Source organism: Hyperolius riggenbachi, chromosome 10, assembly GCF_040937935.1.
Source record: "Hyperolius riggenbachi isolate aHypRig1 chromosome 10, aHypRig1.pri, whole genome shotgun sequence".
In the NCBI taxonomy this organism is placed as follows: Eukaryota; Metazoa; Chordata; class Amphibia; order Anura; family Hyperoliidae; genus Hyperolius; species Hyperolius riggenbachi.
Window position 1 is genome coordinate 275,360,181 of NC_090655.1, and position 27,787 is coordinate 275,387,967.

Sequence of the window (27,787 nt, forward strand, 5' to 3'; positions counted from 1 at the left end):
GGGGTTGTATCCTGACTCTGAATTATGCACAGTAGCAAAATCAGTGTAATTTAAAATCTGGTTTATTCAGTTCCCAGCAAAAACAAATAATTTCAACACTATTGTGTTATCAGGAGTATTTGTTCAGCCAGATAAGAGTTTTGGATTTTATTTACTCTTTAGGAGAGCCATGGCTGCATATGACTGCAGATCCTGCCTCATTTGTATAGATTTGTATATATTTGAAAAACTGATAATGACTTATCTGAAATCCATCACAGATCCCCTGCTGGACTCTTTGCAATTTGCCTACAGGCCTAACCGATCCGCAGACGATGCCGTGAACATGTGTATGCATTATGTACTACAGCATTTAGATATCCCAGGAACCTACACCAGGATTTTATTTATAGATTTCAGCTCTGCATTTAATACCATAATTCCATCACTGCTGCACAGCAAGCTCTCCCAGCTACACATACCTGAATCCCTCTGCAAATGGATAACCGACTTCTTAACCGACAGAAGACAGCGTGTTAGACTTGGTAAACTCACAATCAAGCTCTCTGACAGTCAGTACTGACAGTCAGTACTGGTGCACCCCAGGGCTGTGTGCTTTCCCCACTGCTGTACTCACTTTACACCAATGACTGCATCTCCACAGATCCATCTGTTAAGGTTCTGAAGTTTGTATAGATAAAGCACCTAGTTTATTAATCCTTACATTGGAAAATAAAAAAGTGAACACAAAGCTAGTTCTAACTAGGCTCAGTACTATATGTACCCATATTTATCTCAGCATGTCACTTCAGTTCAGGGACTTTAACACTTTAAAAACCAATGCACTGAGTAGCATGAAAAAATCCTCAGCATTCTGTGTAAATATGGTAAAAAAAAAAAGAAGAAAACAAAAAACAAAAACAATGTGCATCAGAACATTTGTAGCCAATACATTTTCCACTCTCAAAACAAGTGGGCGGGCTGGTGTAATACTTGGTTCTCTGGTTGAATTTGATGGACGTATGTCTTTTTTCAACCCAAATAACTATGTAACTATGCAAGTGTCTGATAAGCAGCAACTTATGGCAAAAACATTTCCCACACTCAGCACATGAATGGAGCTTCTAACTATTGTGAGATCTCTCATGTTTGACAAGACTTGATTTATGCCTAAAACGTTTCCCACACTCAGCACATGAATAGGGCTTCACACCAGTGTGAGATCTCAAATGCCTGACAAGAACTGATTTACTCACAAAACATTTCCCACACTGAGCACATGAATGGGGCTTCTCACCAGTATGAGATCTCTCATGTGTTACAAGATGTGATTTACTCCCAAAACATTTCCCACACTCAGCACATGAATGGGGCTTCTCATCAGTGTGCGATCTCACATGCCTAACAAGTTGCGATTTACTCCCAAAACGTTTCCCACACTCAGCACATGAATAGGGCTTCTCACCAGTATGAGATCTCTCATGACTGTCACGACTTGATTTATGACCAAAACATTTCCTACACTCAGCACATGAGTATGGCTTCTCACCAGTGTGAGATCTCTCATGTGTGACAAGACTTGATTTCTCAGTAAAACATTTCCCACACTCAGCACATGAATAGGGCTTCTCACCAGTGTGAGATCTCTCATGTCTAACAAGATGTGATTTCTGAACAAAATATTTCCCACATGTGGAACAGGAATGAGACCCTCCAGCAGGGGGAGAGCTGTGCTGGGTATGAGGCCCCTCGGGGTTAGACAGGTGAGGGTAGTCTGGGGGAATATTTGGGGTAACCAGGATATCTGCAGGAGATTCTTGTCCAGTGACATCATCATCCGTTGTACAGTCTGTGGATACAGAAAGACGAGTCTCTGAGAGGTTCCTGATGCCGGGACTCCGCCCTGCAAATAGAGAAACATCATCACTTCCTGTTAGAGAATTCTGAGGGGAGGAACAATTATCATTAGAGATGAAAGGAAAGAGGATGGTCGGCACTGCTGTACAGCTTCCTTTATTTGGCAATGTGCAGACAAGTAGGCTGTGTGTTACATCATCACCTCACAGTCCATAAGAAGAGACTAAACAGGTAACGGTGCGGGGGTGGATAATGGTGGGTGCTGGTTGCTGGGAGCCTGACGGCAGTTTCACACACAAGCGCTTCTTCGGAGGCTATGACAAGGGGGCGGGGCTATATCTGCTCTAGTTGGAGAAAGTGCGTTACTGTAATAGTAACCTGCAATCCAAGATTACAGTGTGGGGAGGTCAGGGAGAGCGAGGCCAAACAACACGGCCGCTATTCCTAATGGAATTACAAGTCCTGCTGCAGCAGCTAATTATACAAGCCACTAACATAATATTCCATGATGAATATAGGTCAGGCCATGCAGAGCAGAGAATCTGGCTGACCTCGTCCTCATATACAACAAGGACTGCCTGATTAGGGGAAGCTGGGGTTAGGAAGGTTTAAAAGTTAACTTAATATTTCCTCTGTGCACGCTAAATGTGCTAGTGGCAGCATAGTGTGCGTTACTTAGCAACGTCGGCTGCCTTGATTTGCCACATGCTAGTGATGTATTGCTCCCCCGATACTTCAATAAATCGGATGCTATTTAGCATGCACAGTGACAGAGGAAATAAGTTGCTCTGCCCAATTAGCGCTCGTAACAGTAGTTTAGTCTCGCTGTTTTGCAGTGCTATAGTTAGTGAATCGACCCCATTGTGTTTTATAGCATGTAAATAGTAACTGTTGAATTGAAGTGAGAGAGGAGAGAGTCAGGAATAGATACGGCACCTATTCTGCTGAACTTCTGGGACACAATCTCCTCCCCAGTTCTCCTTGAATGTCGCTGTTGCCCATCCTCTAATGGCCAATCTCCCTGCTTCTTTTAAATTAAAATAAATGTTACTTTTTAAATAACTTTTAAACCTTCCTAACCCCGGCTTCCCCTAATAGCTAACAGCGCTATAGCCAGTGAATCAACCCCAATGGCCACAACTCATTAAGATCATTCTGGTGATAATAAGGCAAATGAAAACATCACCAACACATCGATCTACAGGGGTTGGACAAAATAATGGAAACACCTAACATTTTGGCATCATAATCTTTGAACATGTTTTAAGCAATCAAAACTATGTTTATTTTTTTTTTTGTTATGTTTTTTATGTACAGATATTTAAAACAAAGTTGGTTATACTTTATAAAAATTGCAGATCTCTCAGACTTTCAAAGAGGCCAAATTGTTGGTGCTCATATGGCAGGTGCTACTGTACCAGAAACTGCCCGAATGCTTGGCATTTCAAGAGGTACTGTCTCAAAAGTAATGACTGCCTTTGAAAGAGAAGGAAAAACATCCTCAGCAAGGCACAGTTGCGTCCGAAAGTCGAAGTTGTCTGAGAGAGACCGTCGGACTCTAAATCGAATTGTTAGAAACGCTCGCAAGACCACGGCTCCTAAAATCACTGCAGAGCTGAATAAACACCTGCAGAACTAGTTTCCACAAAAACTGTTCGTCGGGAGCTGCACAAATCTGGATTCCATGGAAGAACTGCAATTAAAAAACCTCTGCTCTTAAAGACAAATGTTTCAAAGCATTTAGAGTGGCGTATAAACCACCAGAATTGGTCCCTCGAGCAGTGGAAAAATGTGATTTTCTCTGATGAATCATCGTTTACCTTATTTCCGACCTCCGGCTGAGTGGAGTGTACGTTTGGAGACAGCCGAAAGAAGCATTTCATCCAGACTGCCTTCTCCCAACCGTAAAACATGGCGGGGGTTCTGTGATGATCTGGGGTGCCATTTGTTGGAAATCCACCGGGCCAATGATTTCCCTTCATGGAAGAATTAACAGCCGAGACTATTTAGGAATTTTGGGTGACCAAGTTCATCCTATGGTTCAAGAACTGTTTCCGGAGGGGAATGCCATCTTTCAAGATGATAATGCCCCAATCCATACAGCTAGAAGTGTTAAAGAATGGCACAAGGAACATTCTAATGAACATAGTTGAGCATCTCATCTGGCCACCACAATCCCCAGACCTCAACATAATTGAGCATTTATGGTCGTTATTAGAGATTCAAGTAAGAAGTCGATTTCCGCTGCCATCGTCTCTAAAAGAACTGAAGGATGTTTTAACTGAAGAATGGGCTAAAATTCCTTTGGAAACAATTCACAATTTTTATGAATCAATACCTCGGAGAATTGAGGCTGTAATTGCAGCAAAAGGTGGACCTACATCATATTAAAATATATTTTGTTGATTTTCAAGGTGTTTCCATTATTTTGTCCAACCCCTGTATATTTTAAGTGTTAATTCACTAAAGAAGCTTGCCTTATTAAGATTTAGTGATAAGCTTTCACAGTGAGAGTTCTGTCTTATCACTCCAGTCCAGTTTTCACCTTTGTAGTTATTCTCACATACAGTAGGTAGGGAGGGGAGGAGTAAACAAGAAAGATGTAGCTCCACCCTCTGCTGCCAGGACGATTACAGCAAGGCTGGGAAGGACAGCAAGGGAAGGAGAGAAAGAGGCTGTGGCTGTGAGGCTAGGTCTGTGAGTGTTTCTGTGTGTGTGGTGTGTGTGGTGTGTGTGTGTGGTGTGTGGTGTGTGTGTGTGTGGTGTGTGTGTGTGGTGTGTGTGTGTGTGGTGTGTGTGTGGTGAGTGTGTGTGGTGTGTGTGTGTGTGGTGTGTGTGTGGTGAGTGTGTGTGGCGTGTGTGTGTGTGTGTGGCGTGTGTGTGGTGTGTGGTGTGTGGTGTGTGTGTGTGTGTGTGTGGTGTGTGTGGTGTGTGTGTGTGGTGTGTGTGTGTGGTGTGTGTGTGTGTGTGTGGTGTGTGTGTGTGTGTGTGTGGTGTGTGTGTGTGGTGTGTGTGTGTGGTGTGGTGTGTGTGTGTGGTGTGTGTGTGTGTGTGTGGTATGTGGTGTGTGTGTGTGGTGTGTGTGTGGTGAGTGTGTGTGGCGTGTGTGTGGTGTGTGTGTGTGTGTGTGTGTGTGTGTGTGTGTGTGTGTGTGTGTGTGTGGTGTGTGTGTGTGTGGTGTGTGTGTGTGTGGTGTGTGTGTGTGTGGTGTGTGGGTGTGGTGTGTGTGTGTGTGTGTGTGGTGTGTGTGTGTGGGGTGTGTGTGTGTGTGGGGTGTGTGGTGTGTGTGTGTGGTGTGTGTGTGGTGAGTGTGTGTGGCGTGTGTGTGTGTGGCGTGTGTGTGTGTGGTGTGTGTGTGGTGTGTGTGTGTGTGTGTGTGTGGTGTGTGTGTGTGTGTGTGTGTGGTGTGTGTGTGGTGAGTGTGTGTGGCGTGTGTGTGTGTGTGTGTGACGTGTGTGTGGTGTGTGTGTGTGGTGTGTGTGTGTGGTGTGTGTGTGTGTGTGTGGTGTGTGTGGTGTGTGTGGTGTGTGTGGTGTGTGTGTGTGTGTGTGTGTGTGTGTGTGTGTGGTGTGTGTGTGGCGAGTGTGTGTGGCGTGTGTGTGTGTGTGGCGTGTGTGTGGTGTGTGTGTGGGGTGTGTGTGTGGTGTGTGTGTGTGTGTGTGGTGTGTGTGGTGTGTGTGGTGTGTGGTGTGTGTGTGTGGTGTGTGTGTGTGTGGTGTGTGTGTGTGTGTGTGGTGTGTGTGTGTGGTGTGTGTGTGTGGTGTGTGTGTGTGTGTGGTGTGTGTGTGTGTGGTGTGTGTGTGTGTGTGGTGTGTGTGTGTGGTGTGTGTGTGTGTGTGTGGTATGTGGTGTGTGTGTGTGGTGTGTGTGTGGTGTGTGTGTGGTGAGTGTGTGTGGCGTGTGTGTGTGTGGCGTGTGTGTGTGTGGTGTGTGTGTGGTGTGTGTGTGGTGTGTGTGTGGTGTGTGTGTGTGTGTGTGTGTGGTGTGTGTGTGTGTGTGGTGTGTGTGTGTGTGGTGTGTGTGTGTGGTGTGTGGGTGTGGTGTGTGTGTGTGTGTGTGTGTGGTGTGTGTGGTGTGTGGTGTGTGTGGTGTGTGTGTGTGTGGTGTGTGTGTGTGGTGTGTGTGTGTGTGGTGTGTGTGTGGTGTGTGTGTGTGTGTGTGGTGTGTGTGTGTGGTGTGTGTGTGTGGTGTGTGTGTGTGTGTGTGTGGTATGTGGTGTGTGTGTGGTGTGTGTGTGGTGAGTGTGTGTGGCGTGTGTGTGTGTGGTGTGTGTGTGTGGTGTGTGTGTGTGTGTGTGTGTGTGTGTGTGTGTGTGTGTGTGTGTGTGTGTGTGTGTGTGTGTGTGGTGTGTGTGTGTGTGGTGTGTGTGTGTGGGGTGTGTGTGTGTGTGTGTGTGTGTGGTGTGTGTGGTGTGTGTGTGTGGTGTGTGTGTGTGTGGTGTGTGTGTGTGGTGTGTGTGTGTGGTGTGTGTGTGTGGTGTGTGTGTGTGGTATGTGGTGTGTGTGTTGAGTTATGTTGGTGGGACAGCAAATTTACACCGTTATACGAGCTGTACACTGACTGCTTTACATTGTATCAAAGGGGTAGATTCATGAAACTCTGGTAATATTACCGCACATACTGAGAGGAAGATGATCTATACTGTGCCCAGCAGGGACATATTTATTAGTCAGTTTAACCACTTTGCATCCAGACCTGGTTTTCCCCTTATTGACCAGAGCAGTTTTGACGCTTTAGCGGTGTCCCTGTTTAATCACCAATAACTTAATCTGTACTCGTGCCACATAAATGATCTATATTTTTTTTTTTTTCAAGACAAACTAAGCTTTCATTGGGGGGTATTTGGTCCCAAGTACAATGTTCCTCTCTATGCATGTTAATGGGAAAAAGGGGGGAAAATAAAAAAATTTCACTATTTCTCAATTTTGACCAATTTCTGTTTAAAAATAAAAAGTGCGATTGACATAAAAACTGTGCCACCAGTTAAAGTCGCCCCAGTATAGATATCCAGATGTGTCCCCAGTATCACCCCACCCCCCCAGTATAGCCAGATGTGTCCCCAATATTAGCCCCCCCCCCAGCATAGCCAGATGTGTCCCCTGTGTTTGCCACCCCCAGAATAGATTGACAGATGCACCCCCAGGAATAGTGCCCCTCTTTATAGCCAGATGTGTCCCCAGATCAGGATTACCCCCATTATGGCCAGATGTACCCCCAGGATTAGCGCTGCCCCCCATTATAGCCAAACGTGCCCCCAGTATTAAGTTATGCCCCCCCCCCCCCCCCCCAGGTGCCCAGATGTGCAAAATTTGTAAACCCCCCCTCCCCTTGGTTCCTCAGATGCCCCCCAGTGAACATGTATACCCCTTTTGCATATCCCCTCCCCTCCCCCCAAGAAACTATAGCCAGATGTCCCCCCCCCCATCAGGCAGCCCCCTCCGTGCACATATAGTTAATAAAAAGGCACAAGCAAGCAGCCACACTCACCTACCTCGTTCCTGCGACTGTCCTGAAGGCTGATCCTCCAATCCCCGCTCTGCAGTCAGCCGCATATTGACGGTAACCCGGGTCCCGACTTGATGACGTCATCAAGCCGGGACCCGGGTTTCCGGCAATATGCGGCTGAATGCAGAGCGGGGATCGGAGCATCAGCCTTCAGGACAGTCGCAGGAACGAGGTAGGCGAGTGTGGCTGCTTGCTTGTGCCTTTTTATTAACTATATGTGCGCCGAGGGGGACAGGTGAAGGATCGCTGCAGTTCACTACTGCAGCGATCATTCATGGGAGGGGGGTATACTAATTGGCCAAAAGGGAACATGTTCCCTTCCACCAATTAGTATTGCAACTGACAATGCCGGAGGGTGCACTCTAAAGAGCACCCGACCGTGCACAGCAGGGCTGCAGCCAGGTCAGTATATCTACGTCGCTGTGGCTTGGAGGATGCCACAGCTGACGTAGATATAATGTAGTGGAGGGGAAAGTGGTTAATAAGGCTTTTCAATATCTACTGTTTATTACTCACCAATTCTCATCTCTGCAATAATGTCTTCCTCCTTAGATGCTCTCATCACGTCCCTCTCCTCCATAGACTGCTGATCACTCCTCACATACGCCTCTTCTTCTTCCTCTTTCTTTATCCTCATCATGTCACCCTCCTCCATAGACTGCTGATCACTCCTCACATACGTCTCTTCTTCTTCCTCTTTCTTTATCCTCATCATGTCACCCTCCTCCATAGACTGCTGATCACTCCTCACATACGTCTCTTCTTCTTCCTCTCTCTTTATCCTCATCACGTCCCCCTCCTCCATAGACTGCTGATCACTCCTCACATACGCCTCTTCTTCTTCCTCTTTCTTTAACCTCATCATGTCACCCTCCTCCATAGACTGCTGATCACTCCTCACATACGTCTCTTCTTCTTCCTCTTTCTTTATCCTCATCATGTCACCCTCCACCATAGACTGCCGATCACTCCTCACATACGTCTCTTCTTCTTCCTCTTTCTTTATCCTCATCATGTCACCCTCCACCATAGACTGCCGATCACTCCTCACATACGTCTCTTCTTCTTCCTCTTTAATTGTCCTCATCATGTCACCCTCCTCCATAGACTGCTGATCACTCCTCACATACGTCGCTGCTTCTTCCTCTTTAATTGTCCTCATCATGTCACCCTCCACCATAGACTGCCGATCACTCCTCACATACGTCTCTTCTTCTTCCTCTTTAATTGTCCTCATCATGTCACCCTCCACCATAGACTGCCGATCACTCCTCACATACGTCTCTTCTTCTTCCTCTTTAATTGTCCTCATCATGTCACCCTCCTCCATAGACTGCTGATCACTCCTCACATACGTCGCTGCTTCTTCCTCTTGAATCACAGCACTTACATGTATCAGCTCTCCACCCTAATCACACAAAATAAGAAGCACTTTATAATGTGAACACAGATAACAGCATAGACAGCAGGAGACAATGTCACATAGTTTGGGGTCTCTAATGACCCTCAGTTCCACCTACCTGATAATAGTGGGGGGTGGGGGGAACTTCCTTTAGACAATTCCAGGAATAAAGAGGACCTGTACACCTCTCCGGTGGGTTTCCATTACTGCATCCATCTGTAGGAAACACACACACCATGACTGAATACTATGGGCTCAATTAACTAGGTGTTACCACATTGAAAAGTAAATATTACAGACTAGTGAGGTAAATTAGAGGGATGTGCGATGAATACCTCAAAAAATGTCAATTCACTAAGATTAGAGCATTAGGCAAAACAAATAAAATGTTGGGTATTTTTTAAGATCTGGCTGGACCTGTCAATAACTAGAAATCAGCATGAGGTAAAATTGACAGACTACAGAGAAAGCCAATAGGAAGAGCCACCTGGTCCTGCTACTCACCTCATTTGACCAGATGCACTGCTGGGTGGTAGAGATGGCCCGCAAATACGAATTTACCACAAATGTTTGCTCCTTAAATGGCAGGCGAACGGCCACCAAAGTTAGCGGGTAATAGCAAAGCCCCCTTAAGTGCCAGAAACACCAAACTTACAGGGTATGTAGAGGGGAGAAGTGGGTACAAGAGGGGAAAACCATTCAAAATGACCTTATAGTTTTTGATAAAAATCAATTTTAAAAGTTTAGTTTCAAAAGGAATTTATTTTTTTTAGAAATATAAATAAGCTAAAACACCCGCAGACCCACAAAGGGGTTATAACAATAAATTGTAAAAAAAATTAAAAATAAAAAATCAGTCTCTAATGAGACATAAAGAAAGGGAACATTTTCAACAGAGAAAATCAATGCAGTCTGCTCACGCATCATATAAGATCTAAAATGTGATTCAAACATAAATGACGTACCAAAAGGCTTCAGAATCTATAGAGGTAACGTGATCAGCCTGTATTGTCTAGCCAAGCGATCCATGGGGACCAGCTGTTACAGAAGCCGAGCATATTAGCTGTAACCTCAGCTGTTATATGGGCAGCCAACATCATCTCAGAAACAGGGGTAGAGACTTTGCTAACAGGGAGGATTGGGGTAAGCCAGTTCCTTGCTAGAACCTTTCAGGCAGTACAGGCTTTGTGTTGGATGTGCTTGTGAGCTGGGAATTTAGGCCTGTGTGGTTTGTCACCTAAAATGGAAAATATTCGGGCTAAAGGGAATTTGGCGACCGAACACACTTTTAACTGATTTCCAAATGTGCTTCCAATACCGCTGAGCCCAGGAGAGGCCCACCATTTATGCCACAGTGTGCCCCCCTCTCCACTATTACAAAAGCAAAGGGGGGACCTAGATGGGTGCATCTTATTAAGCCTATCAGGGGCAAAGTAAGTTCAATACAACAACTTTATGTAACACTCAAGAGTGGAATAATACATACTGTGTATAAAGTCTCACAACAATGCCCCTATCTCATTGATAAAACCTTCCCAGAATCCTCTTCCCATTTAAGAAGAAAGGAGGACTTTTCTGGCAATTTAGGGTCATTCAGAACTGTGTAAAGTAGTGATATTAGGCCGCTCTCCAAAGGAATATTTTTGCAAAGGACCTCAAAAAATGAATAGGTCATGGTATGTCCTGTATTAGCCAGTGATTTGTGAGAGTGAAAAACTTGGTAAATTCTAAAGAATTCTCTAATCGGAGGATGAAAAGTCGATATAAAATCACTGGTGGGCATAATTCAGGAATGCTGAACAAATTTGCTGAGAATAGTAAATTTACGACTTGACCACCAGTGAAATGCTTCTGGAGATTGACTGGGGTTTAACCAATATACGACCACTAAACACCAATTGGCGTAAAGTCCTGGGGCAGGGTTTGCAGGAGATTGCGCGCCGTTGCGATCGCCGCTAGGAGACTGTTAGACATCGAAAATGCCATCTATTTACACTGTACAACATTGCAATCTATGGCAGCTCTGTACTGGGGACAGCCGGCTTGTCTAAATTGAGGCAGAATCAGGAGAGGGCAGAGAGGAGTCTCAATAAGTCGGGTATAACTGTATGGGGACTTGCTAACCTTAATAAAACATCATCCGTAAAAAGACTAAGCTTTATAAACTTTACGATTTTAAAAGATTGAGTGCAAAGGATGGGAAATGTTTCCCTGTCTGCCAACTTTAGCGTTTAATAGCAAAGCCCCCTTACATGCTAGAAACACTAAATTTGCAGGGTATGTGTGGGAGGACAGGGGGTACAAGAGGAAAAAAATTCAAAAAAGACCTTATGGTTTTTGAGAAAATAGATTTTAAAATTAGAGGTAAAAAAATAGCAACTTATAGCAAAGTCACTGTGCTAAAATGACAGCTAATGTATTAACATGTATATAAAATCTGTGCGGGAAATTAAAAAATATAAATATGGCCTCCAACCTGAGCCTCTTTAACCCCTTTTCCCCCATACAGGCTGGGATAGCAAGAATTCAGAGCCCTGGCTGCATGGGGCTTCACACCCTGAGCTATACCAGCCCACATGGTCCATGGCATGGGAGGGGATCTATGGGGGAGGGGCGGCCAAGCCTTCCCCACCTCCGGTGCCCCAGGAGGAGGTGGTTTACGATGTCCTTGGGGGGGGGAGGAGGGGGGTGGTTCATGGTGACGCATCTGGGAGTCCCCTTTAAGAAGGTGACCCCCATATGCCCACCGTGCTCCCAGGAGAAACGGGTATAGGGGTACATAGAACACCTTACCCATTTCCACAAATGGTTAAATGAAACCACGAAAAAATGTGATGTTCTAAATTAACCAGAAATACTCACCTGCATCTTTAAAAAGAAAGTTTCCATGCCAATATCCTCTATCTTGTAATCTTCTTTAGATTGATTGAAGATCTCCGCGCAGCCGCCACACACTGCCGCTCCTGCCACCAGCTCTCAGCTATACTAAGTATTTCTGAGAGCGCATCCTGATAGGACGCTTTACCCCCGACTCCCGCTGTCCTCCCCACCCCGCACACCTGTCACCCCCACCCATGCTGCCACCTAGTACACCAATGGGTGATAGGTGTGAGCAGGGGGAGAGGACAGCGGGAGCCGGCAGTAAAGCGTCCACATAGGACGCGCTCTAAGAAATACTCTGTATAACTGAGAGAAATGCATCTTTATATTGGTTCCTTAAACCAATAGGGATCAAGAGGATTCAATGGGGAGCCTTGGAGGGAAATATAAAGATGCTTTGCTTTAAGCTATACAGAGTATAGATGAGATCTGGTGGTGGGAGCAGCGGTGTGTGGTGGTTGAGCAGAGATCGATGTAACAGAAGGTCGCAAAATAGAGGATATCGGTGTGGGATCATTTCCAAAAAAATCAGCATACGAACTTTTTTTTTTTTTTTTTTTAAAGGTACAGGTAAGTATTTCTGGTTAATTAAGAACATTAATGGACTTTTTATGACATTGTGTTTTTATTTTACTTAATCCTTTGTGGAAATTGGTAAGGAGTACTATGTACCCCTACACTCATTTCTCCTGGAAGGGGGATGGACATCTGGGGGTCCCCTCTTTAAAGGGGACTCCCAGATGCCACCACGAAACCTCCCATGGTGGCATCTGGGAAGTATGGGGGGGGGGAAGTAGGAGGCTTGGCCGCCTCCCTTCCCCCAGAGCCCCCACATACCATGGACCATGCGGGCTGGTATAGCTCAGGGTGTGAAGCCCCACACAGCAGGGGCTCTGCATACTGGCTATCCCAGCCTGCATGGGAGACAAGGAGTTAAAGAGGCTCCGGAGGGAGGAACCCACGTCCATTTTTTTTTACATTTCCCACACAGAACATATAAAAAAAAATACATTAATATACATGTTATTACATTATCTGTCAAATTAGCGCAGTGACTTTGCTATAGGTTGCTATTTTTTTCCACTAAACTTTGAACTCTATTATCTCAAAAACTAGTTATTTTTGAAAAAAATGTTTCCTCTTGTTCCCACTGTCCTCCCACACATAGCCTGCAAATTCTAGCAAGTAAGGGGGCTTTGCTATTAACCACTAAATTCGTCTGCCAGTGACTTCAATGTAAAAATGCGAATGCAAATTTGTTTTTTGTTATTTTAAAAATGTGTGTTAAATGCGAACGTCAAACAGCCGATGAATGTCAGGAACTGTTCAGGCCATTTCTACTGGTCGGGACATCAGAAAAAGATACAACAGCAGGAGACATTTACAGAGGCTTCCCTGTATCCCTTTAGACATGCAGATCTATATACTGGTACACAGAAGAGGGCGCTTTGGTGGCATGCATACACATCTAAAGGGATGCAGGAAGCCCTTTACTCTCTAGTAAGCTGTCACACAGGAATGGGTTATGCAGACACTTGTAGGAGAGAGCCTCAGCTTGCTGCAGAGACCTCCTCCACAGCTGGGAGACTTCTGCATTACCGACCAGGTCTTACTGAACTGAAGCAACATTTCTCAGTAAATTACCTATTACTGCATGTGTGACAATCTTAGTGAACTTGGAGAAAAAAAGTCTAAACTACAGAATGTGGTATTTTACCAACCTCTTTTTTTGCCAAACAGCCCTTAGTGAATTGAGGTAATCGTTTGTGTTTATCAGATGAGGGGGATCTAGGAGGACCCCAAGCACTGCTTTCTTCATTACAAGTGACACAAAAATCTCCTCTTACCCAGTGATGTGAGGGGCGGCTGATTCTCCATCATGGCATCCTTGTAGAGGTCCTGGTGTCTTTCTCTATACAGCCACTCCTGCATGGATAAACACATGACAAGGGCTAAGACACACCCCTTGCTGTTACTGCATAACGTCCCATAATTGCCAGCACTGCTCACCTCTCCTGTCAGCAGCTCAATCATTTTCCTGGTGATTTCCAGAATCTTCTGCTTGTTGTGTCCCTCGGATATCAGGAAGTGAGGTGGGGGCACCGTGATGGTCACATGATCACCAGACTTCACAGGGGGAAAACTCTGTATGAAAAGAGCAACATTATTGTCACATGATCTTCCAGAATCCCCCTCACCTCTCTGGTCCGGTGTGTTTTATGAATAGAAATATGAGTTATATCATGTGACCTCCCAGAATTCTCCTCACCTCTCCAGTCAGCAGACAGATGATCTCCAGTGTGAGGTTGAATATCCTCTCAGTCATGTGACTCTGGTCCTCCTCCATCCTCAGTGATTTGGTCATATGATCCATACAAGATGCTGCTGCCATTGGATAGATAATAAGGCAACAGTTGTCAGTGGTGAAACTGCCAATACAGGATCCCCCTCCCCCAACACTCCCTATTGCTGTCACTTGTGGGTGGTAGAGCCATGCAGAGTATTGCAGGAAAGCGTAATAAGCTGGTTTATAGCTACCTGTGCACTATACTCACAGCGTGCTGCAGTCCTGTCCTCCCTCTGCCTCCTCTCCAGCTGGCCTTCTCTCCTCACATCCCCCTCCCACTGTTACCATTCCTGTGATGTTACAGCAGTGCTGGTAGTGGTAGATGGATGAGGATATGAGAGGCAGAGACTGAGGCTAATGGGAGCAGAGGGCTGGAGCACACTGGGACAGCTAGCTATAAACCAATATAATCCTTCCTCTTACTGCTCTGCATGGAGGTGGGGGAAGGGAGCAATACTGCAGTGTGGGCATGGCTACACTGGGGGAGAAATGGCAACACTGGGGAGGGGGACATTACATACTGAAGGAAAATGGCAATGCTGGTAGACACAGGGAAACATGGCTATAGTGGTGAAGAAATGGCATTACTGGGGTGGGAGACATTACATACTGGAGGATAATGGCAATGCTGGGGGACACGGCTATACTGGGAAAGAAATGGCATTACTGGAGTGGGGGACATTATATACGGGAGGATAATGGCAATGCTGGGTGACACGGGGGGACATGGCTATACTGGGGAAAAAAATGGCATTACTGGGGCGGTGAACATTACATACTGGAGGATAATGGCAATGCTGGGGACACAGGGTGGGAAAGAAATAGCATTACTGGGGTGGGGGGACATTACATACTGGAGGATAATGGCAATGCTGGAGGACACAGGGGGACATGACTATACTGGGAAAGAAATGGCATTACTGGGGCGGTGAACATTACACACTGGAGGATAATGGCAATGCTGGGGACACAGGGTGGGAAAGAAATGGCATTACTGGGGTGGGGGGGACATTACATACTGGAGGATAATGGCAATGCTGGAGGACACAGGGGGACATGACTATACTGGGAAAGAAATGGCATTACTGGGGTGGGGGACATTATATACTGGAGGATAATGGCAATGCTGAGGGACACAGGGGGGGGGGGGGCATGGCTATACTGGGAAAAAAATGGCATTACTGGGGTGGGGGGACATTACATACTGGAGGATAATGGCAATGCTGGGGGAGAAATGGCATTACTGGGGTGGGGACATTACATACTGGAGTATAATGACAATGCTTAGGGACATGGCTATACTGGGAGAGAAAAGGCATTACTGGGGTGGGGACATTACATACTGGAGGATAATGGCAATGCTGGGGGCACAAAGAGGGGACATGGCTATACTGGGAAAGAAATGGCATTACTGGGGTGGGAGACATTACATACTGGAGGATAATAGCAATGCTGGGGGACACAGGGGGGACGTGGCTATACTGGGAAAGAAATGGCATTACTGGGGTGGGGGACATTACATACTGGAGGATAATAGCAATGCTGGGGGACACAGGGGGGACGTGGCTATACTGGGAAAGAAATGGCATTACTGGGGTGGGGGACATTACATACTGGAGGATAATGGCAATGCTGGAGGACACAGGGGGACATGACTATACTGAGAAAGAAATGGCATTACTGGGGCGGTGAACATTACACACTGGAGGATAATGGCAATGCTGGGGATACAGGGTGGGAAAGAAATGGCATTACTGGGGTGGGGGGACATTACACACTGGAGGATAATGACAATGCTGGGGGACATGGCTATACTGGGAGAGAAAAGGCATTACTGGGGTGGGGACATTACATACTGGAGGATAATGGCAATGCTGGGGGCACAAAGAGGGGACATGGCTATACTGGGAAAGAAATGGCATTACTGGGGTGGGAGACATTACATACTGGAGGATAATAGCAATGCTGGGGGACACAGGGGGGGACGTGGCTATACTGGGAAAGAAATGGCATTACTGGGGTGGGGGACACTACATACTGGAAAATAATAGCAATGCTCGGTGACACAGGGGGGACATGGCTATACTGGGGGAAAGAAATAGCATTACTGGGGTAGGGGGCATTACATACTGGAGGATAGAGTTGTCGCGACCCTCTGATTTTGGTTAGCGAACCTCGAACATGCGAAAAAAGTTCGCAAACATGCAAACTTTTTGAACCGCCATAGACTTCAACTACAAACACTAATTGCGACCACTAAAGTGATGGAAAAGATGTTTCAATGGGTCTAACACCTGGAGGGGGGCATAGCGGAGTGGGATACATGCCAAAAGTCCCGGAGGGAAAATCCGGATTTGACGCACAGCAGGGTTTAAGGGCAAAAATCACATTTTATTGCTAAATTGGAGGCCTAAAGTGGTTTAAGACATCTTGCATGTGTATATATCAATCAGGTAGTGTAATTGGTGTACTGCTTCACACTGACAGACCAAACTCACTGTGTAACGCACCACAAACAGCTGTTTGTGTAGTGATGGCCATGCTGGACTGGTGCGCATCATGGCGAGAGTGCAGGCAATGACGGTTTTCAAGCCCATATGGTCGGGCTGATGTAGCTGAATGACAGAACAGTAGTGACTGAGTGTCCAGCTGCTCGAAGTTGGTCTGTCCACAATGAAGCAACGACCTTATTATCTTCTTGGGTCAGGTGTGCCCCCCAACCCCAACACACTCATTTAGCCGGTCATTGCTTCATTGTGATACGCAAACCCCTTCACCGCTGCAAGGTAACGATCACGAAGGGGTATTGACACATGTACATCCCTTTTGTTTTGTTGTTGCAGCCGCAGTGCAGCTAGAAAAATTAGGCAGGCATGTACACGCACCAGAAAAATTATTATAGCGGCCACTGCTAGCAGCGGCCTTAGAAATTCCAAGAATCCGCCTGGTGTCCTGGACCCTGATGGTGGTGGCGAAGAAGGCAAGCGGCCTGCAGGCAGAGGTACTGTGTGTGGGGACTGACTTAGTCTTCGGGAGGGCAGTAGCCCTCCGGGATCCATGCCTCATTCATTTTGATAAAGGTGAGGTACTGAACACTTTTGTGACCTAGGCGACTTCTCTTCTCACTGACAATGCCTCCAGCTGCGCTGAAGGTCCATTGGTGGAGGCGTTGGTGGAGGGTGGATCCGGAAGGGCTAAGGCGAGGCGTTGGAGTAAAAAAATGTCTGCATGTCCGACATCACCATGAGATCGCTGGAGCATCCTGTCCTTGCCTGCGTGGACATGGGAGGAGGAGGATTACTGGCAGTGGCACCTTTATTCCGTTGTGCTGTGACATCACCCTTAAACGCATTGTAAAGCATAGATGCCAGCTTGTCCTGCACGTGCTGCATTCTTTCCGCATTCAGGTGATTTGGAAACATCTCCGCCCCTTTGTGCCTATACCGAGGGTCTAGTAATGTTGCCACCCAGTAATGGTCATTCCCCTTAAGTTTTTTTATACGGGGGTCCCTCAACAGGCTGGACAGCATGAAAGACGCCATCTGCACAAAGTCGGATGCCGCCGTACTAGCCATCTTGTCTTGCTCTTCCTCAGTGATGTCAGGTAAGTTCTCCTCCTCCCCCAGCCACAAACAATACCACGGGAAAGGTGAGCAGCACAAGCGCCCTGCGACACCTGCTGTTCTTCCACCTCCTGCTAAAAAAAACCACCTTCCTCATCTGACTTCTCGTCCCCAGATGACTCCGCCTCCTCCTCCCTTCTCTGTGATGCTGCAGGTGTTGATGATGCCGCAGGTGATGTTTCCAAAAACTCTTCCTCCTCCTCCTGTTCCTGGTCATGCTCCTCTACAGCTTGATCCACCACTCTACGCACGGCACGCTCCAGGAAGAAAGCATATGGGATCAAGTCACTGATGCCGCCATCACTGCGACTCACCAGGTTTGTCCCCTCCTCAAACGGATGCATGAGCCTGCAGGCATTACGCATGAGTGTCCAGTACTTAGGCCATAGCATCCCCACCTCCTCAGAGCATGTCCTTTCACTGTAATTGTACAGATACTGTTTGATGGCTTTCTCCTGTTGTAGTAGGTGGTCAAACATAAGGAGCGTTGAATTCGAGGGAGTCGGGCTATCACAAATCAAGCGCCTCACAGGCAAGTTGTTTCTCCGCTGAATATCGGTCAAGTGCGCCATGTCCGTGTAGGACCGCCTGAAATGCCCACACACCTTCCTGGACTGCTTCAGTACTTTCTTTAAGCCTGGGTATTTCAGTGTTCTCCCCAGAATTTTTTTCCCAGCAGGGTGGCATAAAAAATTAGCCAGGTGGGGTGTGAGGGGGGAATTCAGGACTAGCGCTTCCAAAAGGGCAAACTGGACCATTGCCTCCAATTGCAGTGTAGCTCTCCCCTCAGGTGGTTCCTAGACATCTTTGCAGGAAGCACATGGAGTGTAAGCTCATCAGCAGGGTGTGCCAAATGGGGATGGAGAGGCATATGAAATCATAGCCTCTTAGGTTGTGCTGTTCCCTGCAAGAGCCGTTGCAGTTTAGCTTTATGGGGATCAGCAGCATCTGGCAGCTGTGATCACCGTAACTAAAGGTGCCCATTAACAGTACAATTTTGCGCCTTGTGTGGCGCAAATCGATGTGAAACAATTCTTTGGTCAATTGCAAAAGGGAGGCAAAAAATATCGATCCAAAAGTTTGATTTTATGATTGAATTGTAATGTAAAACCTTCTTAAAATTGATCTGTTAATGGGAACTATCGATAATTGCCATCAGATTAGTTTTGATCATTTAAATGGCATCGAATCTGAAAGAAAAAACTGTACTGTTAATGGGCACCTTAAAACAAAATGTGCAGAGCCTTCTGTCTCTGTAGCAGGACTTTTAGTCCAATAGTAAAAAGAGTGGCACCCACTCAAGGAAGGGGATACGGGTGCCCAAGCCTCAATAGATCCTCACACCTCCAGATCACAATTGCACTAAACACGATGGAGGCTGGCACTTCCAAAAGTATAAAGCTCTTTATTGTGACATCAATTAAAATGGCTATGCGGCGACAGCCCGCTGTTTCAGGTGTTAGCCCTTTCTCAAGCAGTTACCCATGGTTGTACTCGCTGAATGAGGAGAGCTGTGAGTGTCCCGCCCCTTTTCATTATTATTCACTGCTCTGCCCGTCTCTTCTGCACGCAGGGCTCAGGACCGAGAGCTGTGACTGTCCCACCCCTATTCATTATTATTCACTGCTCTGCCCGCCTCCTCTGCAGACAGGGCTGAGGACCAAGAGCTGCGACTGTACCGCCCCTATTCATTATTATTCGCTGCTCTGCCCGCCTCCTCTGCACACAGGGCTCAGGACTGAGAGCTGCGACTGTACTGCCCCTATTCATTATTATTCAAGCTCTGCCTGCCTCCTCTGCACATGCTGCATGCTAAGAGAATGTGACAGCGAGCAGCAGCCGGGCGGGAGCCCGGGCGGAGCGCCCACTTAAATGGGCTTGGGGAGAACACTGTATTTAGACACAAATCTTTGTATTATAAGATTGAGCACATGCCCCATGCAGGGTACATGTGTCAACGTTCCCAAACTCAAAGCCGAAATGAGATTGCTGCCGTTGTCACACACCGCCTTGCCGATCTCCAGTTGGTGCGGGGTCAGCCACTGATCCATCTGTTTGTTCCGAGCAGCCAGGAGAGCTGCTCCAGTGTGACTCTGGGCTTTGAGGCAAGACATGTCCAAGATGGCGTGACATCGTCGTACCTGGCATGCAGCATAGGCCCTGGGGAGCTGGGGGTGTGTAGTGTGAGAGGATGTAGCAGGAGGAGTAGAAGGAGAAGGAGAGGAGGTGGCAGCAGGCCTGCCTGCAAGCCGTGGAGGTGTCACAACTAGGTCTGCTACACAGCCCCATACTCCCTGCTTGCCAGCGGTCACCAGGTTGACCCAATGTGCTATATAAGTTATGTACCTGCCCTGACCGTGCTTGGCAGACCAGGCATCCGTGGTCAGATAGACCATTGACCCAATGCTGTGTGCCAGAGATGACACCACTTGCCTTTCTACATCACGGTACAGTTTGGGCATTGCCTTTTGAGAAAAGTAATTGCGGCCTGGTATCTTCCACTGCGGTGTCCCAATCGCCACAAATTTTCAGAAGGAGTCCACCAGCCGGTATGGTAACAGCTGGCGAGATAACAGTTCCGCCAAGCCAGCTGTCAGACGCCGGGCAAGGGGGTGACTGGCAGACATTGGCTTCTTCCACTCAAAGATTTCTTCAACGGACACCTGGCTGCTGCTGTGGGAGGAGGAACAGGAAGCACTCAAGGTGAGAGGCGGAGTGGAGGAGAGTGGCTGTGAATGTGCAAGGGATAAAGCGGCTGAAAAAGATGCTGAACCTGAAGGAGGAAGAGGAGGCGGAGGGGGCTTTGCCTTTGTTTGCTGCTTTTCCTCAGGGGGTCTTCCCATTGCCTTTTGTGTTTTTTCACCATGTGCCTTCATAAGGCAGTTGCCCCTAAGCGGGTTTTGGTCTTTCCACAACTCAATCTTTGATCGCAGATAGTACAGAAGGCAATGCTCTCATCTGAGGCAGACACACAAAAAACTCTACACCACTGAGCCCTGGAATGATGGCACCTTGGTGGTGGAGTCAGCAGTTGACCTTGAAGAGCATGTTAGCTGGCTGTCCATAGGTGACGATACATGGCGCCAGACACTGCCACCAGCTGTTTCTGTCGTCGAGCTCCCCCTGCTTCTTTCAGCAACTAGTCTCTTCCTACTCCTCTCTAACTCCCCCTCTTAACTGTCTCCCTGTTCATCTTGTTAATTAGGATCCAACGTGACATCCATGGCAGTATCATCATCATCATCATCCTCCACAGCTTTGCTTGTTTCAGACACCTAAAAAACTGCACCAACAGGTACTCCATCATCCTCACACTTCAGGTCCATACTGGCGCCTAACTCAGACATATGAGGTGGTGATGTAACATGCTTAGCGCCATCATCTTGTAACAAGAATGGCTGTGAATCAGTTAAATTCCCACCAAATAACTATTGCGAAGTGTCAAATGGGGCGGATGTGGTGCTAGTAGTAGCAGTGGTGGCTGCGGATGAAGATATGTCATGGTTCCGTGCGGAAGCTGAGGAAGATGAGATGTTCTGTGTTAAATAGTCAAGTACATCCTGGCAATCTTGAGAGCTGATGGCACATGCCTTCTGAACACTGTACTTTGTTCCAGAGCCGCACTAAATCACGCCACCTCGACCTTAAACAGACCTGCCGGGTGGCCTGCCTCTGCCTGTTGTTTTGTCCATATTGGGTGGGATGAAGTGAAAGGTATGCACTGACTTGACTAATACAATGTGCGGTTACACAGGTGCAGTGAAAAGGTTGCAGTGACTGCTGGTACAACAATTTGAGGTTACACAGGTGAAGTGAAAAGGTTGCAGTGACTGCTGGTACAACAATGTGCGGTTACACAGGTGCAGTGAAAAGGTGACTGCTGGTACAACAATGTGCGGTTACACAGGTGCAGTGAACAGGTATGCAGTGACTGGTATATAAAACTGCGTGCTGTTACACAGGTGCAGTGAAAGGTATGCACGGACTGGTATTACAAATGTGCAGCTGTCACACACACAGGTACAGTGAACAGGTATGCAGTGACTGGTATCAATACAATGTGCAGCTGTCACACACACAGGTGCAGTGAACAGTTATGAAGTGACTGCTGGTATATAACACTGCGTGCTGTCACACAGGTGCAGTGAACATGAACAGGTATGTATTGGACTGGTATTATAAATGTGCAGCTGTCACACACAGGTGCAGTGGAAAGGTAGGAACTGAATGTGCTGGGCCTTGCACAGTATAGCAATTAGCAAGGGCCAGCTGTGACACACAGGGCTGTATAATGCAGTGTCAGTGGCACAAAAAAAAAAAAAAAAACTTCACAAGAACATCAGCTCTGAAAATAGCTCTTTTTGTGGTGCTTTTCAACAACAAATATCACCTAGGAGCAAGCTACAAGAGCCTAACTAAGCTTTTCCTATCTCTGCAGCAGGATCCTCTCCCTTCTCTCTCTACTGCAGCAACACCTAGTGAGATAATGGCCGATGCAGCTGCCTTATATAAAGGGGGGGGGGGGGGGGGCGCTCCAGGAGGGAGTGCAGCCTGATTGGCTGCCGTGTCTGCTGACTGATGTAGAGGGTCAAAGTTTAGCCCAATGATGTAGTATAGGGGCGGGTAAAACTCGCCATAAAGTTCGCATTTCGACGCGAACGCGAACCACCGATGTTTGCACGAATAAGATCACGGCCAAACCGTTCGGGACAACTCTACTGGAGGATAATGGCAATGATGGGGACACAGGGTGGACATGGCTATACTGGAAAAGAAATGGCATTACTGGGGTGGGGGACATTACATACTGGAGGATAATGGTCAGTGTTCTCCCAAGAAATATTTTCCAGCCGGGTGGCATGAAAAAGTAGCCGGGTGGGGCGAGATGAGAATGCAGGGCCAGTGCTTCTGTGCGCAACTCTGCTTACAGCATAAGAAAAGGTGAGCAGATAACAGTCGGGTGGTCACCAAAACTAGCCGGGTGGAGCACCCGGCTAAAAGAGCCTGGGGAGAACACTGATGGTAATGCTGTGGGACACAGGGGGAGGGACATGTCTATACTGGGAAAGAAACGGCATTATTGGGGTGGGAAGTTTATTAATTTGTCCAATTGTTCAACCACAGGATAAATTGAAAACACTAGTGAGTTGCCCAGTCACCACCCGGGCCCTGAAAAGGTGCAGGAAACATACATAAAATCAAGAACAACCGAGTCTCGATCTGGATTTAAAGGCTATAAAAGCACAATTTTTTCTTGTATCACAGTATAAAAGCAGAATGTTTCGGCACACAGGCCTTTGTGAAGTGCATGAATGAACTGAAGCGAGAGGGATATGGAGGCTGCCATATTTATTTCCTGTTACACAATACCAGTTGCCTGGCATCCTGCTGATCCTCTGCCTCTAATACTTTTACCCCCAGACACTGAACAAGCAGCAGCACATCAGGTGTTTCTGACATTATAGTCAGAATCTGCAGCCAAATAGATCAGCAGGGCTGCCAGGCAACTGGTATTGCTTAACAGGAAATAAATATGGCAGCCCCCATATTCTTCTCACTACAAGTGGTCCTTTAAAGAAAAACATTTATTTGTTACACCCGATACAAATCCTGCAATAAATCTGCATTATGCCAACTTCCTGCTTTCATGGAAGCAGACATATTGATAACATCCTGTGTTTACAAATTAGCTGCTCTGCCGTGCAGAGAAGATTCCTGAGCTGACACAGCAGAGAGATCAAATTACAACTTATGATTAGTCACAGATGAGGGGGAGTTAGTAGACAGGCTAAACAGGGTGCATTTATCTATGTTTTCCTCCTGTCCTGTGCAAGAGTCTGTCATTACATTTAGGGCACCACTCATTTCACCGTTTGTGATTGTTTCATGACATACAGGAAGCAGTGCGATGCTGCATCTAGCAGTGCTGTAAGCAGCTAGTGGAAGGCTGACATCTCCAAACACATAAGAAGGAAGCGTTTCCGCCATGATGTGATGAAACAGGAGATTTGCATCATTGATGTGAGGAAGATAAAGCTAAAGAAACTGCGTGATGCGATTTATTAGTATATCATTTGGTAATACTGAGCCCCCAAAATGCCAAATGCTGCAACAATAACCCCAAAGTAGCAAATGCAGCCAACTACGACCATCAAGTAATGCAGTAACCGTTACCTCCAGCACATGAAATGCAACAACCGTTTCCTCTGACACGATATGCAATAATCATTTCCCCAAAACATGATATGCAACAACCGTTACCTCTGTAAAATGAAATGCAGAAAACTATTCCCGCAACATATATAATGAGGCAAGCATTACCTCCAAACACATGAAGTGCAGTAAATCGGCAAACATTACCCCCACACATGTTGAAATTCAGTAAATTTACCACCCACACTTGGAATACACTGAATGGAGGGGAGGAGGGTAACACTGACTGGAAGGGAAGGAGGGTTACACTGACTGGGAGGGGAGGAGGATAACACTGACTGGGTGGGGAGGAGTGTGACAGTGGGTGGGGAGGAGGGTTACACTGGCTGGGTGGGGAGGAAGGTGAAATTTACACACACAAGAGGGTTCATGGTGGGGGTGCGACAGGGACAGCAGGGGAAAACACACTGAGGGACAATGCTGTAAGGGGGGGGAGGGGTCACCACACTGGAGAGAAAAGGGAGACACATACACATTGAGGGACAGTGCTGGGGTAGGGAAGGACATTCACACTGTGGTGGGGGAGGGGGTGCACGATTTGGTGCTGGGGAGTGGGAGAAGAGGACATGTTGAGGGATAGCGCTGGCGGAGAGGGACACATACGTGGCGAAGGGGCACCGAGGGACAGTGCTGGTGACACGGGCTGCTGTGAAGCTTATATGCCACTCTTACCAGCCAGTGGATGCAGTACACACCAGTAAGGTCTCTCCTGTATGGATTGGCTATTCAAAAATCCCGCCTCCCTGTCCCAGGGATCCGTGCGGTTAGGCTGGGCGGGGTTGGTCGCACTAATTGGAGGGAGGGAAGGGTGGGTGGCCACGCCAAATGAACGGAGGGCAGGGCTGATGGGGAAGCACGCTGGGGAGGCGAGGTTGATGCCAGGTGGCCACGCCTACTTTCCACAGTACAGCCCATTAGATGGTGGCCAGAGTCCTGTGGCCGGGACATCCTGCAGCCAAAAGTGGGACGTTTCCCGGGACCCCATGCAGCCTGGGACAGGGAACCCCAAATCCAGGACGTGTCTCTGCTAAAGCGGGAGGTCTAGTCACCGTATGTAAGAGAGCTGGGTGCAGAGCGGGGAGCACTCCTGGCTGAAGGCAGCATCTGTTTAGTGTAGGGTGACCATATTTTGATTTCCAAAAAAGAGGACGATCACAACAGCATGTGGGCGTGGTCATGGGTGGGGCCAAATATACAAGACCTTAGCAGTTTGCTGTCCAACTTCGCGGGCATGGAGGGCAGTTTTTTTTCCAGACCACATGGTGGTGGAGGGCCAGCCGACCACAAAATGCAATCAGATTCGCAGAAGATTTCCCCACAAAATGCAATGGGATTGGCAACAGATTTCCCCACAAATGGAATCCGATTGGCAACAGATTTCCCCACAAATGGAATCCGATTGGCAGCATATTTCTCTACAAATGCAATGAGATTGGCAACAGATTTCCCCACAAATGCAATAAGATTGGGAGCAGATTTCCCCACAAATGCTATAAGATTGGCAGCAGATTTCCCTACAAATGCAATAAGATTGGCAGCAGATTTCCCCACAAATGCAATAAGATTGGCAGCAAATTTCCCGACAAATGCAATAAGATTGGCAGCAGATTTCCCCACAAATGCAATAAGATTGGCAGCAGATTTCCCCACTAATGCAATGAGAATTGCTCCCACAGGCCACACAGCACCAGCGTGACAGATCTTATCTGGGGTTTCTTCCTGCTCTTGGCAGCCTATGTGTCCCTCACCTCAGCCCTGCTCCCAGGAGTTATCCTGGGGTCCCCTCCATAGCAGCCGGGGACCTGGTGAGGTTGGCCAGTTCTGCAACTGCACACAGCCATGCCGCCTGCGCATAATGCTCCCGGCCACACCAGGTCGCCAAATGCTACGGAGGGGACCCCAGAATAACGTCTGGGAGTAGAGGGACACATAGGCTGCAAGGGGCAGGAGGAAGCCCCAGATAAGATCTGTTTGTTTTTTATAAAAAGCCTTGCTGTTTCCTTTAAATGCAACGTACCAGTGCTGCAACAAGCTGATTCATTCAGCTAATACCAGCAATGAAAGGGTTACAGGAGACAGATGTGGGCTGTGCTAGCAGGGCTTGCCTGTTCATTGCACAGAAGACAAATGGAGAGAAGAGGTGTCGGCTTACCAATTAGAGTGTCTGTGGTGTCTGCACGGCCAGTGTCCCTGTCCCATCGGAGCTTCAAGAGCCAGGATGCTGGGACTGAGCTGAGGGGGACACTTGGCACTCTAGGAGCACGCTGCAGACACGTGGCAGGACTGGACTCTTCGGGGAGTCTCTGCCATTTCAAATGAGGATAGGTGCACCACGCTATCTCCGCATCTCCTCACTGGCTGGCTGTGTCTGGCCCCGACCCGACCTCCTCTGTCCTCCATCCTTCTCCTCCTCCGGGCCAGCGAATTCTCCAGTCCACCCCTGGGCGGATCAGAGCAGTGCAGCAGGGATTGATTGCCAAAGAGCCGCTTGGGGAGCCGAAAAGTGTCTCTGCAAGCGGCTCTTCTGACTCGTGTTCGGCTCTCTGTCTCTGCTAGCGGCTTTTCTGACTCCAGCCCGGCTCTCTTTCTCTGCAAGCGGCTCTTCTGCCGCTGGTGTTCAGCTCCTGTTCGGCTCTATCACCGGACAATTCAAAATCCCGGCAGGACGGCCCGGACAGGTCTGAAAAAGTGGACCTGTCCGGGCAAAAGAGGACGCATGGTCAGCCTAGTTTAGTGATACATTTATTATGCAGCTTAATGCCCAGGAGGAGAGGAGGGGGTGCTACTGACTGTGCCTTCTGTGGCTGCAGCTCCCAAGCACTGTGAGTCAGACAGGAGAAAAGCCCTGTGTGACTGCTCACATTCCATCTAACACTAATGCTACTTCCCCATCTCTCCTATATACAGATATTGCTGCATACAATCTCTATGCTTATTCATACTATTACTATCCTCATACTTGCCCATGTCTGCACTGATCTCCCCACTGCAATACATCCTGTACAATGCCCAGCAGCCATATATGTGCTAGTATATAACAAGAATCACACAATTACCTCTTCCAACAACGTGTCCTCTCCACTTCCTGCAACTTCTCTTCTTCCTGTCTTACATCATTTCCTTTCAGTGTGATCGCCATCTTGTGGTGAATAGACAAACTGCAGCCACTGCAATCCCTAGAAGTGTGTAAAGGGCCTAAAAAGGACCAACATTGGCTCAATGTTAACCAAATAGAAATTTGCCTTCTTAAGAGATTCTGAAGCGAAAATAATTCTCGCTTCAGAGCTCATAGTTATCAGGGGCATGTGTGCCCCTAATAATAATATGGTAGGACATTACACTATGACTATGGTAGTGATTAGGTTGTGATCTCCTCTGACATTTTGTGACAGGACTATGTACACTCTAATGTGCTGCAGAAGATGTTAGTGCTATATAAATACATAATAATAATATGGTAGGACATTAGACTATGGCTATGATGGGATTAGAATGGGGTCTCCCATGAGGACAGTCAGTGACAGGACTATGTACTCTGTATGTGCTGCAGAAGATGTCAGTGCTATATAAATAAATAATAATAATATGGTAGGACATTACACTATGACTATGAAAGGAGTTAGAGTGTGAGCTCCTCTGAGGACAGTCAATGGCCGTCATTACTGTGCCATGCTTGGTCTTCTTTGACCTGCCAGGTAAAATAGCACTTGAGTATTGTTCAGGAAGCCTTAAGAAGTACTCACATTTCTCAGTACTGCCAAAGACTAGCACATCCGTAAGCCAGAATCATGCGCTCATCTTAGTAAGTACTCAGGGGAGTGAGTTCTTGGAGATGTATCTGTAGATGAGGCTGTTGTGTAGCAACTAAAAATAATAAATATTATGACAATAGATTGTTTAGCTTGATGGGCAATCTGTAACTGTTAAGGTGGCCATACACTGGTCGATTTGCCATCAGAGCGACCAACAGATAGATCCCTC

The 27,787-nt window shown here is 47.3% G+C and overlaps 1 protein-coding gene across 1 annotated transcript; it reads right to left on the minus strand.

The window, feature by feature from the left end:
- Positions 1–27,286, minus strand: LOC137535472 (uncharacterized). The gene is made up of 7 exons (XM_068257304.1): positions 26,863–27,286; positions 13,893–14,008; positions 13,634–13,768; positions 13,471–13,549; positions 8,862–8,959; positions 7,858–8,749; positions 1–1,882 (listed from the first exon to the last, which is right to left on the minus strand). The coding sequence occupies exons 2-7, from the start codon at positions 13,995–13,997 to the stop codon at positions 1,104–1,106; spliced, it is 2,088 nt and encodes a 695-aa protein (XP_068113405.1). The 5' UTR covers positions 13,998–14,008; positions 26,863–27,286; the 3' UTR covers positions 1–1,103.
- Between the last annotated feature and the right edge of the window lie 501 nt (positions 27,287–27,787).